This window comes from Lynx rufus, unplaced genomic scaffold (assembly GCF_022079265.1).
Source record: "Lynx rufus isolate CCGP_SWC_20201006 ecotype Redwood Valley unplaced genomic scaffold, mLynRuf1.p SCAF_17, whole genome shotgun sequence".
NCBI lineage: Eukaryota > Metazoa > Chordata > Mammalia > Carnivora > Felidae > Lynx > Lynx rufus.
The window spans coordinates 39,717,882-39,736,467 of NW_025814831.1; the positions used below are offsets into that span (position 1 = coordinate 39,717,882).

The following is an 18,586-nucleotide window of genomic DNA, read 5'->3' on the forward strand; positions in this document are numbered from 1 at the left end:
ATTTAGTAGATATGTGAGATCAGTTTCTATGATCTTGTAACTAAGCAAAAAATCCATTGGATAAACCACTTTTGTCTCCTATTATAAAATTGAAATTAAGAGTTACATTCAGACCAATTTAAACTTATTTAAGACTAGAAAACAATTATTGGCTTGCCTGCCAAGGAAGGGACACTCCCAATGTTGACCTCTACCCATTTGACAGGGATGTCCCAAATGTGTTTAGTGTGTGATATCTAAGACAAGTTTTAATCCAAAGAAACAGAGAGGTAAGCAGGGATCTCTTTCATGCCTTTATCCTCCCTTTTTCTGGCAGCTACTGTTTCCAGTTCACTCTTTCAAAAAAGTAAAAGGTAGCAATGCCTTTCAGCTATTAAAACATGGAGCTTATAAGAACTGTGTCACATTTGTTTGTACAGACCTAGCGTTCCAGGCTCTGACCCGCTTACTGCTTTACAAAAGGTATTCAATATTCAATTATAAAAGCGAAAAATGGGAAATATCCAACTTCTACTTCAAGCTAGAACTTATTTCATTACTCAAATGGAATGGTGCATTTCTTCCCTCAGTTGTAAAACGCATCTGTTTATTTTGAAGGGAAGTATAGACCGACAAACAGTACGTTTATTTCTCAACTAGAGGCAGGGTAATAACTCCCACTTTCCGTAAATCTTCTCCCTTTCCACAGGGAGGAAAGAAATCGTTACAGAAATACATTAGACAAAAATTAAAGAGTAATAAAAGATCTTATTGTTTACCCAGTTTAAAAAAATGGAATATTTAGAAACAAAAGTAATTGTTGAACTCAAAGTATTTCACTCATCTACTACTCTGCAGCCCCTAGTCGAGAGTCTGGGATAACTATCTTTTGAATGAATACATTTTGTATAAAAATTAAAAAAAAAACAGTAAGTAGATACTTTAAGGGGAAAATGAAGTAGACAAAAAGAATGTACAAATATGGCGGTCTCAATGGGAAGGCAGCCTTCTCACAGTCCTCAAAGTAGAGTTGGTAGGTAGCATTGTTACTCAAAGGCATGAAGTAAAAACTCCTATGAAGATAGTTTGAGGCAGCATTAGTGAGCAAGGGTGAGCAGGTAGCAACATCCGGGGGTGGTTTATTCTAAGAATGTCCACGGGCCTCAATGACTGTCTCTGAGTTCATTTTGTAAAGCCGCAAGCTGTTTTACAGGTTCCACAGTGGCTATAAATACAGCTCAGGATACTGCTTTGTGACCCAAGGGAAACAAAAACACCATAGGAGAGGAAACTCACCCAGAGCCTACAGGCATCCCCAGAGTCACCTAAACAAGGCCCAAACAGGAACTCCCCACAGAAAACCTCCTCTTATGCACAGAAAAATCGATGTGGAAACAATGTCCAAAGGGGGAGAGGAGAGGCCTAGAGTGTTGTTTTTGTTGATTCTGTTTGGAGGTTATACACAAAATATTACAATTAGGAGGAACTTTAAAAAGACTGTCTTCCCAGGTGCCCTTCTGTTCTCCTTCAGACAGAACCCACACCCCACACAGAGGTTTCTATTTAAAAGCCTTCCAGAGCTGATTCTGTGCTCTCCCTGGATAATTACCCCTCCGACGTGACTGAGACCTACCTCAGGTCCTGGCTTCTTAGACACGGCCTCTGTTACATTCTGTCAATACATTTCACCTCCTTCCAACGATAACCCATAACAAGAAGCTCTGCTTTTTGTGTCATATGATCGGACCAATTGAGTAACTGTTGATAAACATTGTTTTTATCATGGTGACTAATTGCTTCAGTATATAATCACACTACTCCAAAAAAGAGTTTAGGTCCTGCACTAGCCCAAATCACCAGGTGCTAGACACAAGGAAATCCAAGGAACACATTTTTGAATGAATGCAAAACCATCTTCATATCCTTCTCCTTATATCCAAGTTAAACTCTTGTTACCTGATTTAGATGGTGACTCTGACTAGTGCCCACATGACCAAAGACATCCGTCCCCCATAACTTCCCTACCTGCTGAATTATTCCTAACAAAAACCCCTAAGCTAAGTGATTCTTCTCCAGTCTTCCCATTTCTCCTTAATTGGGAATCCTAGAACCCGAGTCAGCACTTTGGCGATCTGGCAATATTGGGAATGCAGGCTCATTCTTGCCCATCCCAGAATCACACTCGGTTTAAAACAGCAAGTAGCACATGACTGGTTCTTGGCACTTGGTTACCTTAAACTGGAGATGGTGTGTTCCTGACCGCTTCTGCTGACCAAATGTTCACAAACCTTCTTCTAAATTCTCCGGGAACTCTCCTTCTTACTCGTGGTTTGAACACTTGAGAGCGACGCAACATGCTTTCTATGACATCAACAAGTCACTCTTTAGAGCCCTTCTCAAAAAGGAGTCAGTATGAACTCTGATAGAATTCCTTTCATCGTGATCTCCCAAGGGACACAGTGGTAAATAATCAGTCCTGGAAAGAACTTTCCAAACAGTTAGATGACTTGACAGCTGCATTATTAGATCAGTTTTATTAAAAAAAATTTTTTTAATGTTTTTATTTATTTTTAGAGAGAGAGAAACAGAGTTATAGTTGGGGAGGGGCAGAGAGAGAGGGGGAGACACAGAATCTGAAGCAGGCTGCAGGCTCTGAGCTGTCAGCACAGACCCTGATGTGGGGCTCGAACCCACAAACCGTGAGGTCATGACCTGAGCAGAAGTCAGTCGTTTAACTAACGTTTAGCCCCACAGCCGCCCCTATTGGATCAGTTTTAAAAATTTGCCTATGAAGGGGCGCCTGGGTGGCGCAGTCGGTTAAGCGTCCGACTTCAGCCAGGTCACGATCTCGCGGTCCGTGAGTTCGAGCCCCGCGTCGGGCTCTGGGCTGATGGCTCAGAGCCTGGAGCCTGTTTCCCATTCTGTGTCTCCCTCTCTCTCTGCCCCTCCCCCGTTCATGCTCTGTTTCTCTCTGTCCCAAAAATAAATAAACGTTGAAAAAAAAAATTAAAAAAAAAAATTTGCCTATGAAGATATTACAAGGGTGTATAACATGGGCTAAAAAATTGTCTGTTTTTAAATGCGTGTCAGTAAATTGCCACACTATTTTTTTTCTTTTATTTTATTTTTCATACCAAAGTTGAAATGTATACTCAAGTTGTCACTCTTTTCATGGGTATATGGTCGATGTATGTCTTGTAGAAAAGAAATGGGCATAAGAGAGGCCTGGTGTCTAATTTAGCAAGATGTGCACACAAGCACCAAGGTTTTGCATCCCCTCCAGACTAAGGGGGTGAAAGACAAAAATATTTGGTTATTAAATCTCATTTGGGATTTATTAAGACTCAATATACCAGGCTTATCTCTTTTTAGGTTACCCGCTAAGACTACTTTCCTTTGTAAATTCAGACCAGCTTTATGAGTCTATCCTTTTTAAAGTATCTGAAAATTGTTTTTAGTCTTTTTCTACGGTTACTCTTACTTTCACTAGACAGAGAAACAAATCTTAAATGCTTTATTCTTTTTTAAGTATGGCTTGGGGTGGGGTGGATATTGAATAATTACTATATGTCAGGCTCAATGCTGTTATTTCATTACTATATTTTCAAAAACCTCATGAGGTAGATATCTTTTCCATTTTCCAGTTGAAGAATCAGGGACACAGATTGACTAATTTTCAAAAGGCCACATAGCTAGTGGAGTTCCATTCAAACCCAGGCTGAGACCGCAGCCCATGCCAACTTCCTTGAGCTATGTTAGACCAGTCTCATTTCCCTCATCTTTAAGTGTTTTTGAGAATCCCACAACTTGTGAAAAAATGATAGCTAGTTAATCTGAAATGTCTTTTGGTTTGTTGGTTTTACTCTTCTTGAAAATATGCCAGTGGAGGCTAAAGGTATCCAGCATATGTATTTATTCTTTAATTCTTCCCTACGCAAACTATATGATTTCTTTGTTTTCTACAGTTTTGCCTAGCTTTTCTTTTGAACAAATGCATGATTTTTTCAAGACAAAATGCTTTTGCCATTTCCGGATTATCTATCATGTTTTTGTTGTGGATCAAATGGAACAGAATGTGCTTTGGCCACAGTTCCCTTAAAGTGGGAGGAGATACCGCATGTGTTTTCTAGTCCTGTTTATTGTTAAAGCTTATTCCTCCATGTGGTTTTATGTCATCTACAAATAATTATTTTCTGTCACTTTTCTGATCTTACTGTACTAAGTTCTCTGCTGCAAGAGGAGAGCCAGGCCTTGGGGCAACTCACAGTTCAATGTCCACACTGAACCATCAGTTTCATAAAATTTGTGGCCATCAGAGAAGCACTCTCTCTTAACCTGATGGTGGCTGCAACTTAAATGATGCTTTACTTGCAAAGAAAAGAACTTTGGTTCTCAGATAAGACCATCTAGGACAAGCAGGACGTAAAGTACAGTGACTGCCTGAGAAGTGCCAACAGTTTGCACAATACAGCGCAAGCCCCCACCCTGCAAAGGCAGAGGCCATTTCAGGCTCGCTGAGGCACCTCACACTATGGAGAGCATCAGTGCTGAAGTCAATCAGTTACTGTCATTGAAGAAGGAGCAGAGGACACGGTGCCTAACGTGAACAACGACGTGGGAGCTTGCTCTCTTCTCCCCCTTGCCATCATGGCACGGACTCTTTCTCCAACTTTGTGCAGGCAGATGCCAAGCAGAATACATCCAATGGCAGTACAAGTTCTTCCATTAAGGAAGGCAAGACCTCCCTCCACAGCTACACTACATCAGCCAAAACGGTCCCAAACAACTTGCATCACACAGGGAGCCAGTGGAGAGGGAAGCCAGAGCAGATGCCTCCCTGCCTGGTGAATGGCCCATTTACAAACTCAACAATAGTCAGAGGGGAGCAGGGGGCACAAGAGTTACCACCGTGATTGGTGACACCAGCCCTTCTGGATCCAGTGCAAGTCAATGCCCTGAAAGAAGACAGGCTAGAAAGCAGATTACCATAAACCTAGAGCATCATTTACCCTCTACCCTGTTATTTAAAAAGCACTGTCTTTAGGAAAAATCATGGAAGGAACTACTCACGCAACAAACACTGGTGCTTCCTCACTCTCAAATGTCTCTATGGGATATTAACTGTTAGCTAGATAAAACAGGCAAAAGCAGCCTTTTCACTGCTGAACCAACTAATTACCTTTTATAACTCTTAAAAAGCGAAGGTAGATGTAAGAGCTCTAGTGAAAAGAAAAACATGTTAAGTGCATTGTGTCTAGACTTTGCCAAGCAAGTAAGGGAGAGAAAACGTACAAAATCAAAAGATCTTGCTACACCAGAATTTCGAATCAATGTAAAAAAAATTTCAGCCTCATATTTTAATGTATCTTGTCATTAGCATTTCATATTTACACAATCAGCCTCAGATTGCTGTATATTCAAGATGTACACGCATCCTACATGGTGAATAGCACCCACATAGTAAAATTACAAAAAATTAAAAATGCTTTTCAGGCATCTCATCCCTTAAAATGCTGCACATTCCTGTAACTGTCTCATAAACAGACTATTGGAAAAAAGATCAAACACACAAGGATATCTTCACTACACCAGCAGAAAGCCCTAAAAGTGGGTGGGTCAAGGCAGAAAATGAAGTCTAGGTGATTATTGGGCACCATAAAACAAGGGACGCAGCAAAACACAGAACAGGAAAATATGAGGCGGGGGTGGGGTGGGTGGGGGGGATTCAGGACTGTCAGTACAATATATGCAGGTTTTTTTCAAATGTAAATTTTAAAGTGAATGCTGCTTTTATGTTTCTGCATAAAGGAAAGCATAACAAGGCTGCTTTACTTCCCTTTTAAACACAAGCGCATGAAGAGAGTAAGGGTTGTGAAAAGCCAATTCTTTGTGCCGCTACTTAATCAATTGCACTCAGTTCTACTCGATGACACAGCCACACTGCAAAGACCACTCAGCAGTTAATGGATATAATGTTGGAAAAGCACTTTGAGGTCTTCCAAAGAAAGGTAGGGTAAAAACCCAAAGGAGCATGGTTTTATTACTTATTCCCAATAACGAAGCAGTATTGTGGATGGAACTCCCGTGACCTAAAAAGAAATTAAGGTATTAATTTATTTTGCTAATTCTTATTCTTCCATAGGAAATCACTTCTTTCACAAGTTGGTATGTGAAATCACAGTAGAATTAGCCAGTGCCCTAGTCTGTTCTTGTCAGGATAACCATTCCACACTGCACTGCGAGGGATAAATATGTTCTTCAAGTGTTACAGCCTACGTTTACAATCTGTCAAAATGTAGAGCTGAGGAGGAGTTCTGTGTTTTTCACTGTATACATCCATCACTAGCTATCACTCTCCCCACAGACAGCAAAAAGTCAACAATGAAACATAAAAGCTAAAAATAAGCAACTGAGCAATTGCTCAGAAGAGCCGTGCGACAGGCACCGGCTCTACACGGACACACATTCCTTCCCTTTCTTTATTACTGACAATTTAAGGTAACTGAAGTTAAGGATGCAGACATAAGCAAAAGAAAAAGAAACATGCACTGCACAAATATGTCAAAGTGGGAAATAAAATTTCATGCTCATAACCACACAAGATCAGCGTTCCGAACGGCACATGCCCGGAATGCAAGGAGTGACTAATATATGCTACCGCAAATGCCGTGAGAAATGACAATTATAGGCACTTCAAATGCTCAGAAAAAGAACTCAGTGTCATTTCATACAAGCTGCAAATATTTCTTCATTCACAGGTGTCATAACATGTTCATTTCTAAGAGTCAATCAAATCAACATTTATTAAAGACCCACTGTGTACCACTTACTCTGCTCTAATCATGGAAAATAGTGCATGAAAAAGAATATGGTTTACATGCAGGTGTATGTTCAAAATATATGTATGGGTATATTCCAATGAATATAGAAAAAGTGTAATCTAAAGGAAAACGCCTGATTCAGAAAATCAGCAAATCCATGACTTCAATAGGTATTTTTGGTTTTCTTCTCATTCTGTAAGAATATATTAGGTAAGAAAAATGGCAGAAAACCCTTGAAAATTACAAGTTGGAAATCTTACAAATGAAAAGGAGACAAGTTGTCTTTCAACAGTGTTTTTAAACTCTTTTTTTAACCTTCAAAATGATTCATTTAACAAAATCTCACAGGAAACCACAATGTATAAGTGAGATAAAGAAAGGTATATATATAATGAATACAAATGTGTTGTATAATTACACATTTATAACATTTATTAGGTAAATAAATGAGGGGTGTTTTCATAAAGACAAAAATGTGAAATAGGGAATGATAGATGACAGTTACATTCTTTTATGAGCCTCAGCATATGATTCGTTTCTCTATTTGGGGGGTTTTGGCACCATATTAACAAAATTCTGGTTCATACACATACCTGGGTACAAATAGTAAGATTTAACAGCTCCCCTGAAATCTCAGGTTATTCTTCAAGCAAACAGAGACAGCAAGAAAAGCTTTATTCCATAGGCTGAACCCAGATACACTAACCTATGAACACAAATTGACTCATCACTGTTCTCAACTATGGTTAATTTTCCATCAAATACACTTGACCATGTGTATGTGGTTTTTTTTTTTAATTACAATATTTAAATTCAAATCAAACCTTCGAGAGACCCAAAGACCCTGCCCAGAATGTCCCAGAGGTTAGAAGACCCTAATCCCTATTTGTAAGCCTGTCTTTAAAAAGCCCACCAGCATATGCGGAGTTGGTATGAGTGGCTAAAATGCGGGTCACCGGGCCATACGTAGCACACAAATGCCTGTTGGCAGAACTAGGATTCGAGCAAGGTGTGCCATCTGCAGATCTGCTGACCTTTTGTTTCCTTCATTTCCTCCCAATGGTCTTGTTCCTCTTCTCCACTACTATTTTGGCCCAGAGCAATCCAACCGATCATCTCTTTACGCTTCATAGTGCGCCTGTTATAAATGGAAATCATCAACGTGACATCAGAGAGCTGAAAGAGGGCCACCTGGAAAACAAAGGTCTCCTTATAGACAGGATTGGGCTGACCACGTCGAATGGATGTCTTACAGCGGGACATCTCTTGACCCACAGAATTGAGAAGAAAGAGCTTCCCGTATGTATCTAAGAAAAAAAAACAAAACAAATAAGAAAACATCAGGACTTTCTGTTCTGCTAGTTGTGTTGTAATACTTACATGGGCTCCAAGTTTTTCCTTTTTAACACATTGATCAGCATCCTTGGGCCTGGTGTTTGCTGCAGGGCTAACATATTTTCCATGAATTATTAAGGAAAGGGATTATTAGCTTCAACGTTGAATGTTTCATGCAGCCCACGACAGGCACCTTGCTGATGTTCATCAGAAGCTCTACATTTACGTCGGTGTATACATGCCTAAGTATATGTGCAATGGTGTCTGTGGACATGCATGGTTCTTCATCCACATTTTGTTTATGTAACAAGATAAATATATACATTTTGTTCCAGGAGTGTTTTAATAGTCAAAATACTGTTTTATGCCAAGATCACAGACTGCCTTCTCTTCTCACTCTCTCTATATTCTTTGGACCATCTTATCCACTCAATGACAAGTACCAAATCTGTATCTCTAGCCTAGACTTCTCTCCCAAGCTCAAGATCCAGCTCAATACCACATTTCTTCCTGTGGACATTCCACACACCTCTCACTCATTGTGTCCCCAGCTTTTAAAAACTTGCTGCTCCAGTATTCCCCATCTCTGTGAACAGTAGCATCATCCACTAAATTACCCAAACCAGGAGTCAGGACTACATTTTTATTTATTTGTTTGTTTATTATTTATTTATTGTGAAACTGGCTTTCCATACAACACCTAGTGCTCATCCCAACAAGTGCCCTCCTGAATGCCCATCACCCATTTTCCCCTCTCTCCCACCCCCATCAACCCTCAGTTTGTTGTCTGTATTTAAGAGTCTCTTACAGTTTGCCTCCCTCCCTGTCTGTAAATTTTTCCCCTCCCCTCCCCTATGGTCTTCTGTTAAGTTTCTCAAGATCCACATATGAGTGAAAACATATAGTATCTGTCTTTCTCTGACTGACTTATTTCACTTAGCATAATACCCTCCAGTTCTATCCACATTGCTTCAAACGGCAGGATCTCATTCTTTCTCATATAAACCACATGTGGTTTATAAACACAATGGAATACTACTGGACTACATTTTTGGCAAGACTGGCTCCTCGCCCCTAGTCTAGCCAAGCAGTCACCAAGTTCTGTTGATTCTATGTCCTAAATAGCTCCCAACTCTGCCCACTGCTTTCCATTCCCGAAGCCACTGAACTCTGCATGCACTGCAAGCTTGGGTCACCAGCCTCTATCAGAACCTGCAATATAGCAGGTCTCTTCATTCATCTCCCATCCCTGGGCTGCCCAATCCCACAGCCAGAAGGAGCTCTGTAAAATGCAAATCTGTTCATGTCACTCACTAATAGACAAAGACTAAGGCTTTAATACTTCCCACTAGTCACAGGATCAAAACTAAATGTCTTGGTATAAATCACACACTCTGACCCTCTTACCTTCCAGTTTTACTATGCACCACTGTTGCCTTTATATGCTGCATTCCCACTACACTGAAGTACCTTCACCCCTCCAACCCACCCTGCTCTCTCCCTTTCAACTTCTGCACAAACTCTACATGCTCTGATACCACATGTGATATTTATCTTCCCACGATTTCTATTCATTAGTTTTATTTGGACGTGGCTGTCTCCAGGAATTTTTGCTGACCACAAGCCCCTGCCCTGCCCGGATAACCCTTCTGTGTGGTCCATCAAAATCTAGCTTCAGGTTATCTCATGACTTAGCACCCAGCATTGTCATTGCTTGCTTACTCATCTGCAAGGCTATCAGTGTGAGAGAGGAATTGCCTTGTTTATGACTGTACCCCTGGTTCCTGGTCTAGTGTCTAACACATGGTAGACATTCAATAAATATTAAATATTTTGAAATGAATGTACATGACTATCCAGGAGGCTTGACTTTCTTTTTTCTTTTGGTCTTGGTTTTCAAACTTGAAAAATGAAGATAAACCCCTTGTTTTATACCCCCTTGTACTAGAATGCTATAAAATGGTGACTAGCCTCATATGTTTAGTAACTTATATAAAGGAAAGGAAATAGCCAAATTTTACTAACATAGTCTCTCCTTCTGCTAAAATTCCTGAATAATTACAAAGATTATCCCTACAATTACATTTTATTAAAATCATTTGATTTATCAATTTATTGACCCTCTCTTAACTATAATTTTTTAAAATTTTTTTGATGTTTTATTTATTATTGAAGGAGAGAGAGAGACAGAGCGTGAGGGGGGAGGGGCAGAGAGAGAGGGAGACACAGAATACGAAGCAAGCTCCAGGCTATGAGCTGTCAGCACAGAGCCCGATGCTGGACTTGAACCTGTAAACCACGAGATCATGACCCAAACGGAAGTCAGAGGTCCAACCAACTGAGCCACCCAGGCACTCCTTAACTACGATTTTTGCCACTAACTTCTGTGTGTCCTATTCTTTAGAAAACAAAACAAAACAAAACAAAATGTTAGGGCGTTTCCCCAATTCTATCATTCTGTACATTCTGTTCAACGAAGGCTGAAAGCTGGTTAGTGTTTACTGCTCACTTTCCCACCTACCAACCAGTCAAACTTTTAAAAGTGTAAATCCAGATCTCTGTAATTTACAGTTCCTTACAAGAGCATTGTAAGATCGGAAACAAATTACAACCTGCAGTTTTCTTTCTATGTTGATCTTTTTCTATTCCGGTTTGATGTGTTATTTTATTCACTTATCTGCTGAGAAACACAAGGTGTGAAATTACACTTCAGGTGTGAAAACACTTCTCTGTCTCAGAAACAGGGCTCTCCACTCTTCAAACTGCTCTACAGAGAAAGCTGTCAGAAAACCAACAATGGAGGAGTGAATTTGTGTTTCCGTAGCTGTACAGCTACATTATTCCTACAGGAAAAGTTCAACCCAGTCACCGAACTGCTCTGGCAATTCTGCTGTCAGTTATGGCAGTGGGAATTGAGATCACCTTGCAAACAAAGACTTGCTCATTTCACAAAGTGCAATTTCAATCTTTATCCCGTCACAAGATCCCTTTCTAATTACAAGAAAGGCCATTTACTCCTAAACCACCATCACCGAAGCTGAATTGAATGTGTATGACAAAAAAGGGCAATAATTATTTTATGAACAATCCAGTCTGAGGACACCTAACCAAAAGAAGAGAAACATTGCTGATTATTCCAGCTCCAGGGAACCTCTCCTCAGCATTAACGATGTGTTTATTTTTTTTTTTAATTTTTTTTTAACGTTTATTTATTTTTGAGACAGAGAGAGACAGAGCATGAACGGGGAAGGGGCAGAGAGAGAGGGAGACACAGAATTGGAAGCAGGCTCCAGGCTCTGAGTCATCAGCCCAGAGCCTGATGCAGGGGCTCGAACTCACAGACCGCGAGATCGTGACCTGAGCTGAAGTCGGACGCTTAACCGACTGAGCCACCCAGGCGCCCCAAAGATGTGTTTATTTTTAATTGTCCAGAGCAAAGGCTGTGCCCAGGAAATTCTACCTGTGAGAAACAGTGCTGGGGTTTTTGGGGTTCGATGACTTATTCCAATGAGCACCAGCCAGAATTGACAAAGAAAGGGTCAAGTAAATATACAACTTAACTGAATTCTGTTTTAATTCTTTGGAATTGATAATACTTGCTACAAAACACCACCAAGCAATATTTTATCTTCTGATGGATGAGTATAGAATGCCCCACAGTGGCACTAATAACTCAAAAACATCATCAAAAGTTTGAATGGGTTGGGGCACCTGGGTAGCTCAGTCGGTTGAGCCCCTGACTTCGACTCAGGTCATGATCTCGCTGTCTGTGACTTCGAGCCCCACGTCAGGCTCTGTGCTGACAGCTCAGAGCCTGGAGCCTGTTTCAGATTCTGTGTCTCCCTCTGTCTCTGCCCCTCCCCCACTTGTGCGCGCACTCTCTCTCTGTCAAAAATAAACATTAAAAAGAAATTTTTTTGAAAGTTTCAACGGGTCATGATTCCTTGATAGAACTGGATGCTGCTCTTCTGACTCAGCTGTGTCAACTGCTTTACCAGTTGTCTCTTTTACCAGTTGTTTCCAGTTGTCTCTTTTACAAGTTGTCTCTTTTACCAGTTGTCTCTTTTACCAGTTGTTTCCAGTTGTCTCTTTTACCAGTTGTCTCTTTTACCAGTTGTTTTACCAGTTGTTTCCTTCTCCATACAGGAAGATGCCATGCATACCAAAAAAATTATAATAGTACATAATCCTCAATTTATCATGGCACAAAACTGTGTCATTTTAAACTCAGAAGTCATTTTTCCAAAGAAACAGCACAATACCCTACTGGTTACTTATAGAGCTCATAGGAAACACTGCCTATTTGCAGTACCATAGACTCTGCCTTGGGGCAGGGGTGGGGTACCGTGATTGACCAGACAAGGGAAAGGAATTCAGTCATTTAACCTCCCCTTCTCTTTTAATTTATCATAGTTACAAGATATTTTAAACATACAGAAAAGAATAGAGAACAATATTACATATACCCAAATACCCATCACACAGATGTGTGGTATTTAGCATTTGTTATAGTTACCACTGACCTTTTGCTTTTTGTTGGATTTTTAGGAAATAAAATATTATAATTGAAGATCCTTGAGTATTCCTCCTTGATCCTATTTGATTGCTTCTCTCACTAATAGTAATTACTAGTCTGTATTTGGAGTTCATCATTTTCATGTATATTTTTAGATTTTCACCATATAATAGACATAAATAAATATACACAAAATATACTTAATAGTATTTTGCACATTTAAAGTACTTAGCATTTTACTGTATTTATTCCTGAAAACATGCCTTTTTTCATTCAGCATTAAGTTTTTTATATTATCTGTATTGATATATATACTTGTGACTCATTTATTTTAACATATATAATGTTTAAACTACAACTCACTTGTCCATTCTCCTAATTAATGGATATTTGTGTGTAATAACCAAGAATTGAAAATATTTCAGTGAATATTTTTCTATATTTTACACTACCAAAATTTGAGAATTTTTCCAGTATATATGTAGGAGTGGATTGCTGGTTCTTTATAAATTCTAGATAAATATCTTTTTTATATTTATTGCTAGTATCTTTTCTCTGCATGTAGCTTACCTTTTTATTTTATAGTGACTTTTGTAGAGTAACTGCTTTAAATTTCTGTGGAGTCATGTTTATAAATGTTTTCCTTTTTAGTTTATTCATTAACAGAATTATTTAAGAAATCCTACCCAAACTCAATAGTCTCATATATTTTCTTCTATGAGTCACAAGAATTTATTTTTCATATTTAATCTTTAATCTACCAGAAATTGATCTTTGCGTGTGGTGTGAGGTAGGGATCTATTTTTTTTTCCATACTGGAAGCATTATTCATTAAATAGCCCATCATCTCCCAACTGATTTGTAATACAATGTCAGATATCAAATTTCCAAGCCTGAGTGGCTCACCTGATAATAGTTATTATCATCATTTTATAATATGCCTAGCTGTCTGCTAGGGAGAATCCTTCTATTGTCTTTTTTAAATTTTTCATTATTTTAAGCTCTTGCTTGGTTTAGCTGACTTATGCACATGAACATATAATCAGCTTGTAAAGTTCTATTAAAAGACATAAAGCAAAATATACCAAAAACAAACAAACAAACAAAAACCACCCACCCCCCGGGGATTTTGATCGAGATTGTACTCGATAGAAACTTGGGAAAAGTTGTCTTCACAGTATAGAACATTCTTACCAATGAACATAGTTTACCTATTGATTTAGTATTCTCTTGTGTCTTTCAAAAAGTTTTGTATTTTTTTTCCATTATTTTCTTACTTGTCTTTTGTTAATGTTATCCTTTGGTACCTTAGATATTTTCTTACTGTCATAGGTAGCAGTGTTTTAAAACTCTACTTTCTAACTGCTCTTGATGTATTAGAAAATAATTGGTTTTGTATGAAAAACTTATTAAGTTTGTAGATTTTTCTAATGTAGACAATCATACTTTTACAAATAATGGCAGCTTTGTTTCTTCCTCTCATGTTTTAAATTTATATTTCTTTTTCTTATTCTACTGAATTGCCTTGAGCCTCCAGTCTAATATCAAGTAAAAGTGATGCCAGTGGAAATCCTTATTTTGTTCCTGACTTTAATAAAGGATTTCAGGATTAAGAATGACACTTAGTGCAGATTTTCTTTAAATGCCCACTATCAAGGTTTAGCAAGTTCTCTTCTGTATTGCATATTAGTTGTTGATATTTAACACTGTTTCCACCATTCTAAGCACTTTCCTGTACCAAAGGGGCGTAAAACTTAAAACTGCACTTCCCTAAATCTTTTGCCAGTAAGATCCCACAAATGAAAGCTACTTGTCTGAGACTGGAAGGTAGAAGAAAAAGGGAGCCACATGTCTCCAGAGGCATGTGTCTAGGCATTAGCAGATGGCAAAGTAGGGGTTTTGCGCATGTGTTCAACCATCCTTATGAGAATCACTCCTTTCTTGCACACACAGCTCAGACCATTTCAGCATTTTTCCTGTGATGTCTATACTTGTAGATTTCCTGAAGGGATCCCCCTCAGGAAATTTTATCAATAATAGATAGTGCATTTTATCAAAAGCTTCTTTTGTACCTCTTGAGATAATCCTAATGGTTTTTCATAAATCAGTTAATATGGTGAACTACACAAGCATATTTTCGTAATGTTAAATCCTTCTTGTATTCTTGAGCCAAGTTCAGTGTGTTAGTAATTAGTATTTTTTTTCCTTATACATTATGAGGCTAGGTGGGCCCAACATAAACTACAGTGTGAGTGGCAAGATGTGCAGAGGGGAAACAGGGAGAGATTGGGAGCAAGAGAAACAATCCAGTGTTATATCTATCTTTTACACAGCAATTGTAGTCCTTTTACATTTATTATATCACATATCTTTTGATTTATTTTTATAGTTTTGGTTTGTGCTTTTTATTCTACACTTTCTATGCCTTTAAATATCCTTTTCTGGTTTCTATTGGAACCACTGAATTATCTTTATTCTAATTTACTCCCTCTATTGATTTGAAAGTTAGATTAAAATTTCAACATGTACCTTGATTTAATATCTAAAATTAATCAATTTTTTTCACCCTTCTCTAAGCAATATAAGGATCTTAGAATTCTTTGATTTTTGCTTCCCCTTCTCAACCTTCATGTTATTTCTACCTAGATTTTTATTTCCATTTGCTGTTATACTCCAAATATATTAGTAATTTTCCTGTTGTTTTATTTTTTGCAGTTTATACATGCTGATATTTACCTATATGTTCACCAATTTTTATTCATTATTCTTTCCTAAAGTTCACTATTTCCTTCTAAGTTCAATCTTTCTTCCTGAAATATATCAGTTAGTGGTTATTTCAGTGACAAACTCTTTCAAACTTTGTGGAAAACATCTTTATTTTTCCTTCACTCAAACAGAACACTAAGTTGAGAATGTTTTTCTCTTGAGACTTTGGTAATAATGTCCCCTTGTCCTCTGGCTTCTGTCATTGCTGTTGAGAAGTCTTTCCTCAGTCTTACTGCCATTCTTCTGCAGGTAACTTGGTTAAAAAAAAACCAAGCAATGAAAAACAAACAAATAAACAAAAAACCCGATTTGATTGAGATATAATTCATATACCATGGTAACCATATTTCCCCCTTGTTGCTTTTCTATCTAGATTTTCTGACTAACTTTAGTATTATTGTGGGAATTCTCTCTCTCAAAAATAAACAAACATTTAAAAAAATGTAAAAACTCTCTCTCAAAAATAAATAAACATTAATTTATTATTTTTTTTTTAAAAGGGGCGCCTGGGTGGCTCAGTCGGTTAAATACCCAACTTCGGCTCAGGTCATGATCTCGCAGTTCATGAGTTCCAGCCTCTCATCCGGCTCTTTACTGGCAGCTCAGAGCCTGGAGGCTGCTCCACATTATGTGTCTCCCTCACTCTCTGCCCCTCCTCCACTCCTGCTTGCTCGCTCTTTCTCGCTCTCTCTCTCTCTCTCAAAAAGAAACATTAAAAATTTAAAAATATTATCGTGGGAATTAAGTAAAGGAATATCACCTATGCACTAAGTTAGTGCCACATATAAATCTTCATTTGAATTGGCCATAATTCTGAGCATATAGTGGTTACTAATAAACACTATATTTAGCTGAAACTGGCACCAGAACTTTAAAAGAAGGTGGTATGCTCCATATCTGTTTATTTTCATTTAGTCCTTTTTCCCTTGTACTCCATTTGTATAGCTTACCCCCTCCCACCCCCGTATCCCACGTGTTCTTCACACTCGACATGAGGCGGCTTGCTATGTTTTTTTGTTTTTCTTTGCTCTAGTCTCTGCTATTGTGAGTGCCTAACAAGGTTAATATGCTGCTGCTGTAAGTATTATCATTTGGGATGTAATTATCACATGTGGCTAATCATGCACATGCTGAGAGGCTGGGAACTTGTTGTTTTTAACTGGAGGGGACATCTTAATGATAGTTTTTGACAAGAACCATTATATGTGTGTCTATATACACACATATACACAATGCAGTAATGCACTGTAGAAGGAGACAAAGTGAAAATAAAGTTGGAGAAAGAGAACCTGACAACAGAATAGCTAATATATTTTTTAACATAGCACTTGTATGAGTAACATCAGCTTGTTAACCTCATTTAATAGGGAAGGAAATGAAATTCAGAGAGGTTAAGTCAAATGTTGAGGCCATGCAGTAATTAGGTGGCAGGCAGAACAGAGCTGCTAAATTGTTAGTGAATTGCTTTCCCATGAAGCCAAATTTGAAGGATAATCAAATGTTTCTAATTCTCCATGGGAACTTTTTCAAAATCATTTGTAAATGCATATTAGGATTTCTTATGTCCACCAGATGCTATAAACTGCTTTTTTTCACCTGGACCATTCTCCATGCACAGATGTAGAGCCTATTCCTTACCATCAGGTTGCAGACTAGCCTATACTACCTTAACAGCAATAATGACAATATTTTTGAACACTGGCCACACATCCTAAATGAAGTATTGCCTTGAAAATGCCTGGCACGATTCTTGCCACACTGTTAAGATTAGTTCATGTTCTTACTTCATTAATATGTTGTTTCTGAAGAGGTCTATGGGATAGTTTCAGTGATTTTCAAATAGCCCATTTTATCATCCCTAGACCACCTATTATTTGGAAAAAAAACACAGCAATTTATAACATGGGCATTTTCCAGAAAGATAGAAAAAGATATATAGATAGATGTAAATATAGATATACAAACCTAGCTAGCTAGCTAGTTAGCTCTACCTGTCCACCCATCCATCTACCCATTGGATGAACAGAGAAAAGGTTAACGTTGGAAATCAAGTAGTGCCTTAGCCACATACTTTCTCTTGGGATGGATGTGGTTTATCGAGGGTGTTACAGAAGATGCCCTCAGGTGTAGGTGCTTGGTACTCTATCCTGTCCAAGGTTGAGTCAGGGGAACAAGGTTGGACCTTGAGATATCAACATAACCAAAAACAATGTAATTCTAAACACAGAAGCTGAGGCTCACATTTTATTTTGACCCACCTGACCCAGCTGAACTATTACAGACCAGACTAGGCTTTCTGCCCAATATTGTAGAATATTCAAATACACTGAAAATTTGAAATATTTGTGCAGTGGACACCCATACACATTATGCCCAGGATCTTCATTTGTTATATTTTGCTTTATTTGTGTTATGGACTGAATGTGTGTATTCTCTCAAAATTCATATGCTGAAGCCTTAATCCCCAATGTGATGGTATTTGGATGTGTGACCTTTGGAGGTAATTAGGTCATGAAGGTGGATCCCTCATGAATGAGAATAGTACCCTTATAAGAAAAGACATGAGAGAGATGATTTCTTTCTCTGCCATGTGAGGATACAGCAAGAAGGTGTCTGTCTGCAAAGTAGGCAGAGGGGTTCTCACCAGGAACCGAACCAGATGGACTTTGATCTTGAACTTTTCAGCCCCCAGAACTGTGAAAAATACATTTCTGTGAAGTCACTTGGTCTACGGTATTTTTGTTGTAGTAGCCCAAACTCAGACAATTTTCTTTCTCACATATCTGCATTTATCTACCCATCAATCCATCTTAGCCATATTCATCCTTGCTCTTCACCTGTACCTAAACATTTCAGCATGCATTTAACTAACCAGAGTTCAATACTTTGTTTTTTCTATTTTAGGGTACAATTTACACACAGTAAAATGAACAAAGCTTAGTACCGTCCAGTAAATTCTGACCAATGCAAACACCCATTTAACCCATACTCCCATCAAAATATAGAATATGTCCATCACCATGGAATATTCTTTCATGTCCCTGCCCAGTTCATCTTGACAGGCAACCACTCTTCTGCTTTTTGTTTTCGCTATAGATGAGTTTTGCCTATTTAATTTTTTAAAAATCTTTTAATGTTTATTTTTGACAGAGAGAGAGACAGAGCATGA

At 38.4% G+C, this 18,586-nt stretch overlaps 1 protein-coding gene across 1 annotated transcript in view; it reads right to left on the reverse strand.

Annotated features, from left to right (window-relative positions):
- Window positions 1-7,793: 7,793 nt before the first annotated feature.
- Window positions 7,794-18,586, reverse strand: part of SYT16 (synaptotagmin 16) — a 93,717-nt gene continuing 82,924 nt past the window's right edge. Inside the window, exon 6 of the mRNA XM_047079921.1 lies at window positions 7,794-8,107. Within this exon, the coding sequence (XP_046935877.1) occupies window positions 7,794-8,107 (314 nt within the window). The remainder of the gene's footprint in view (window positions 8,108-18,586) is intronic.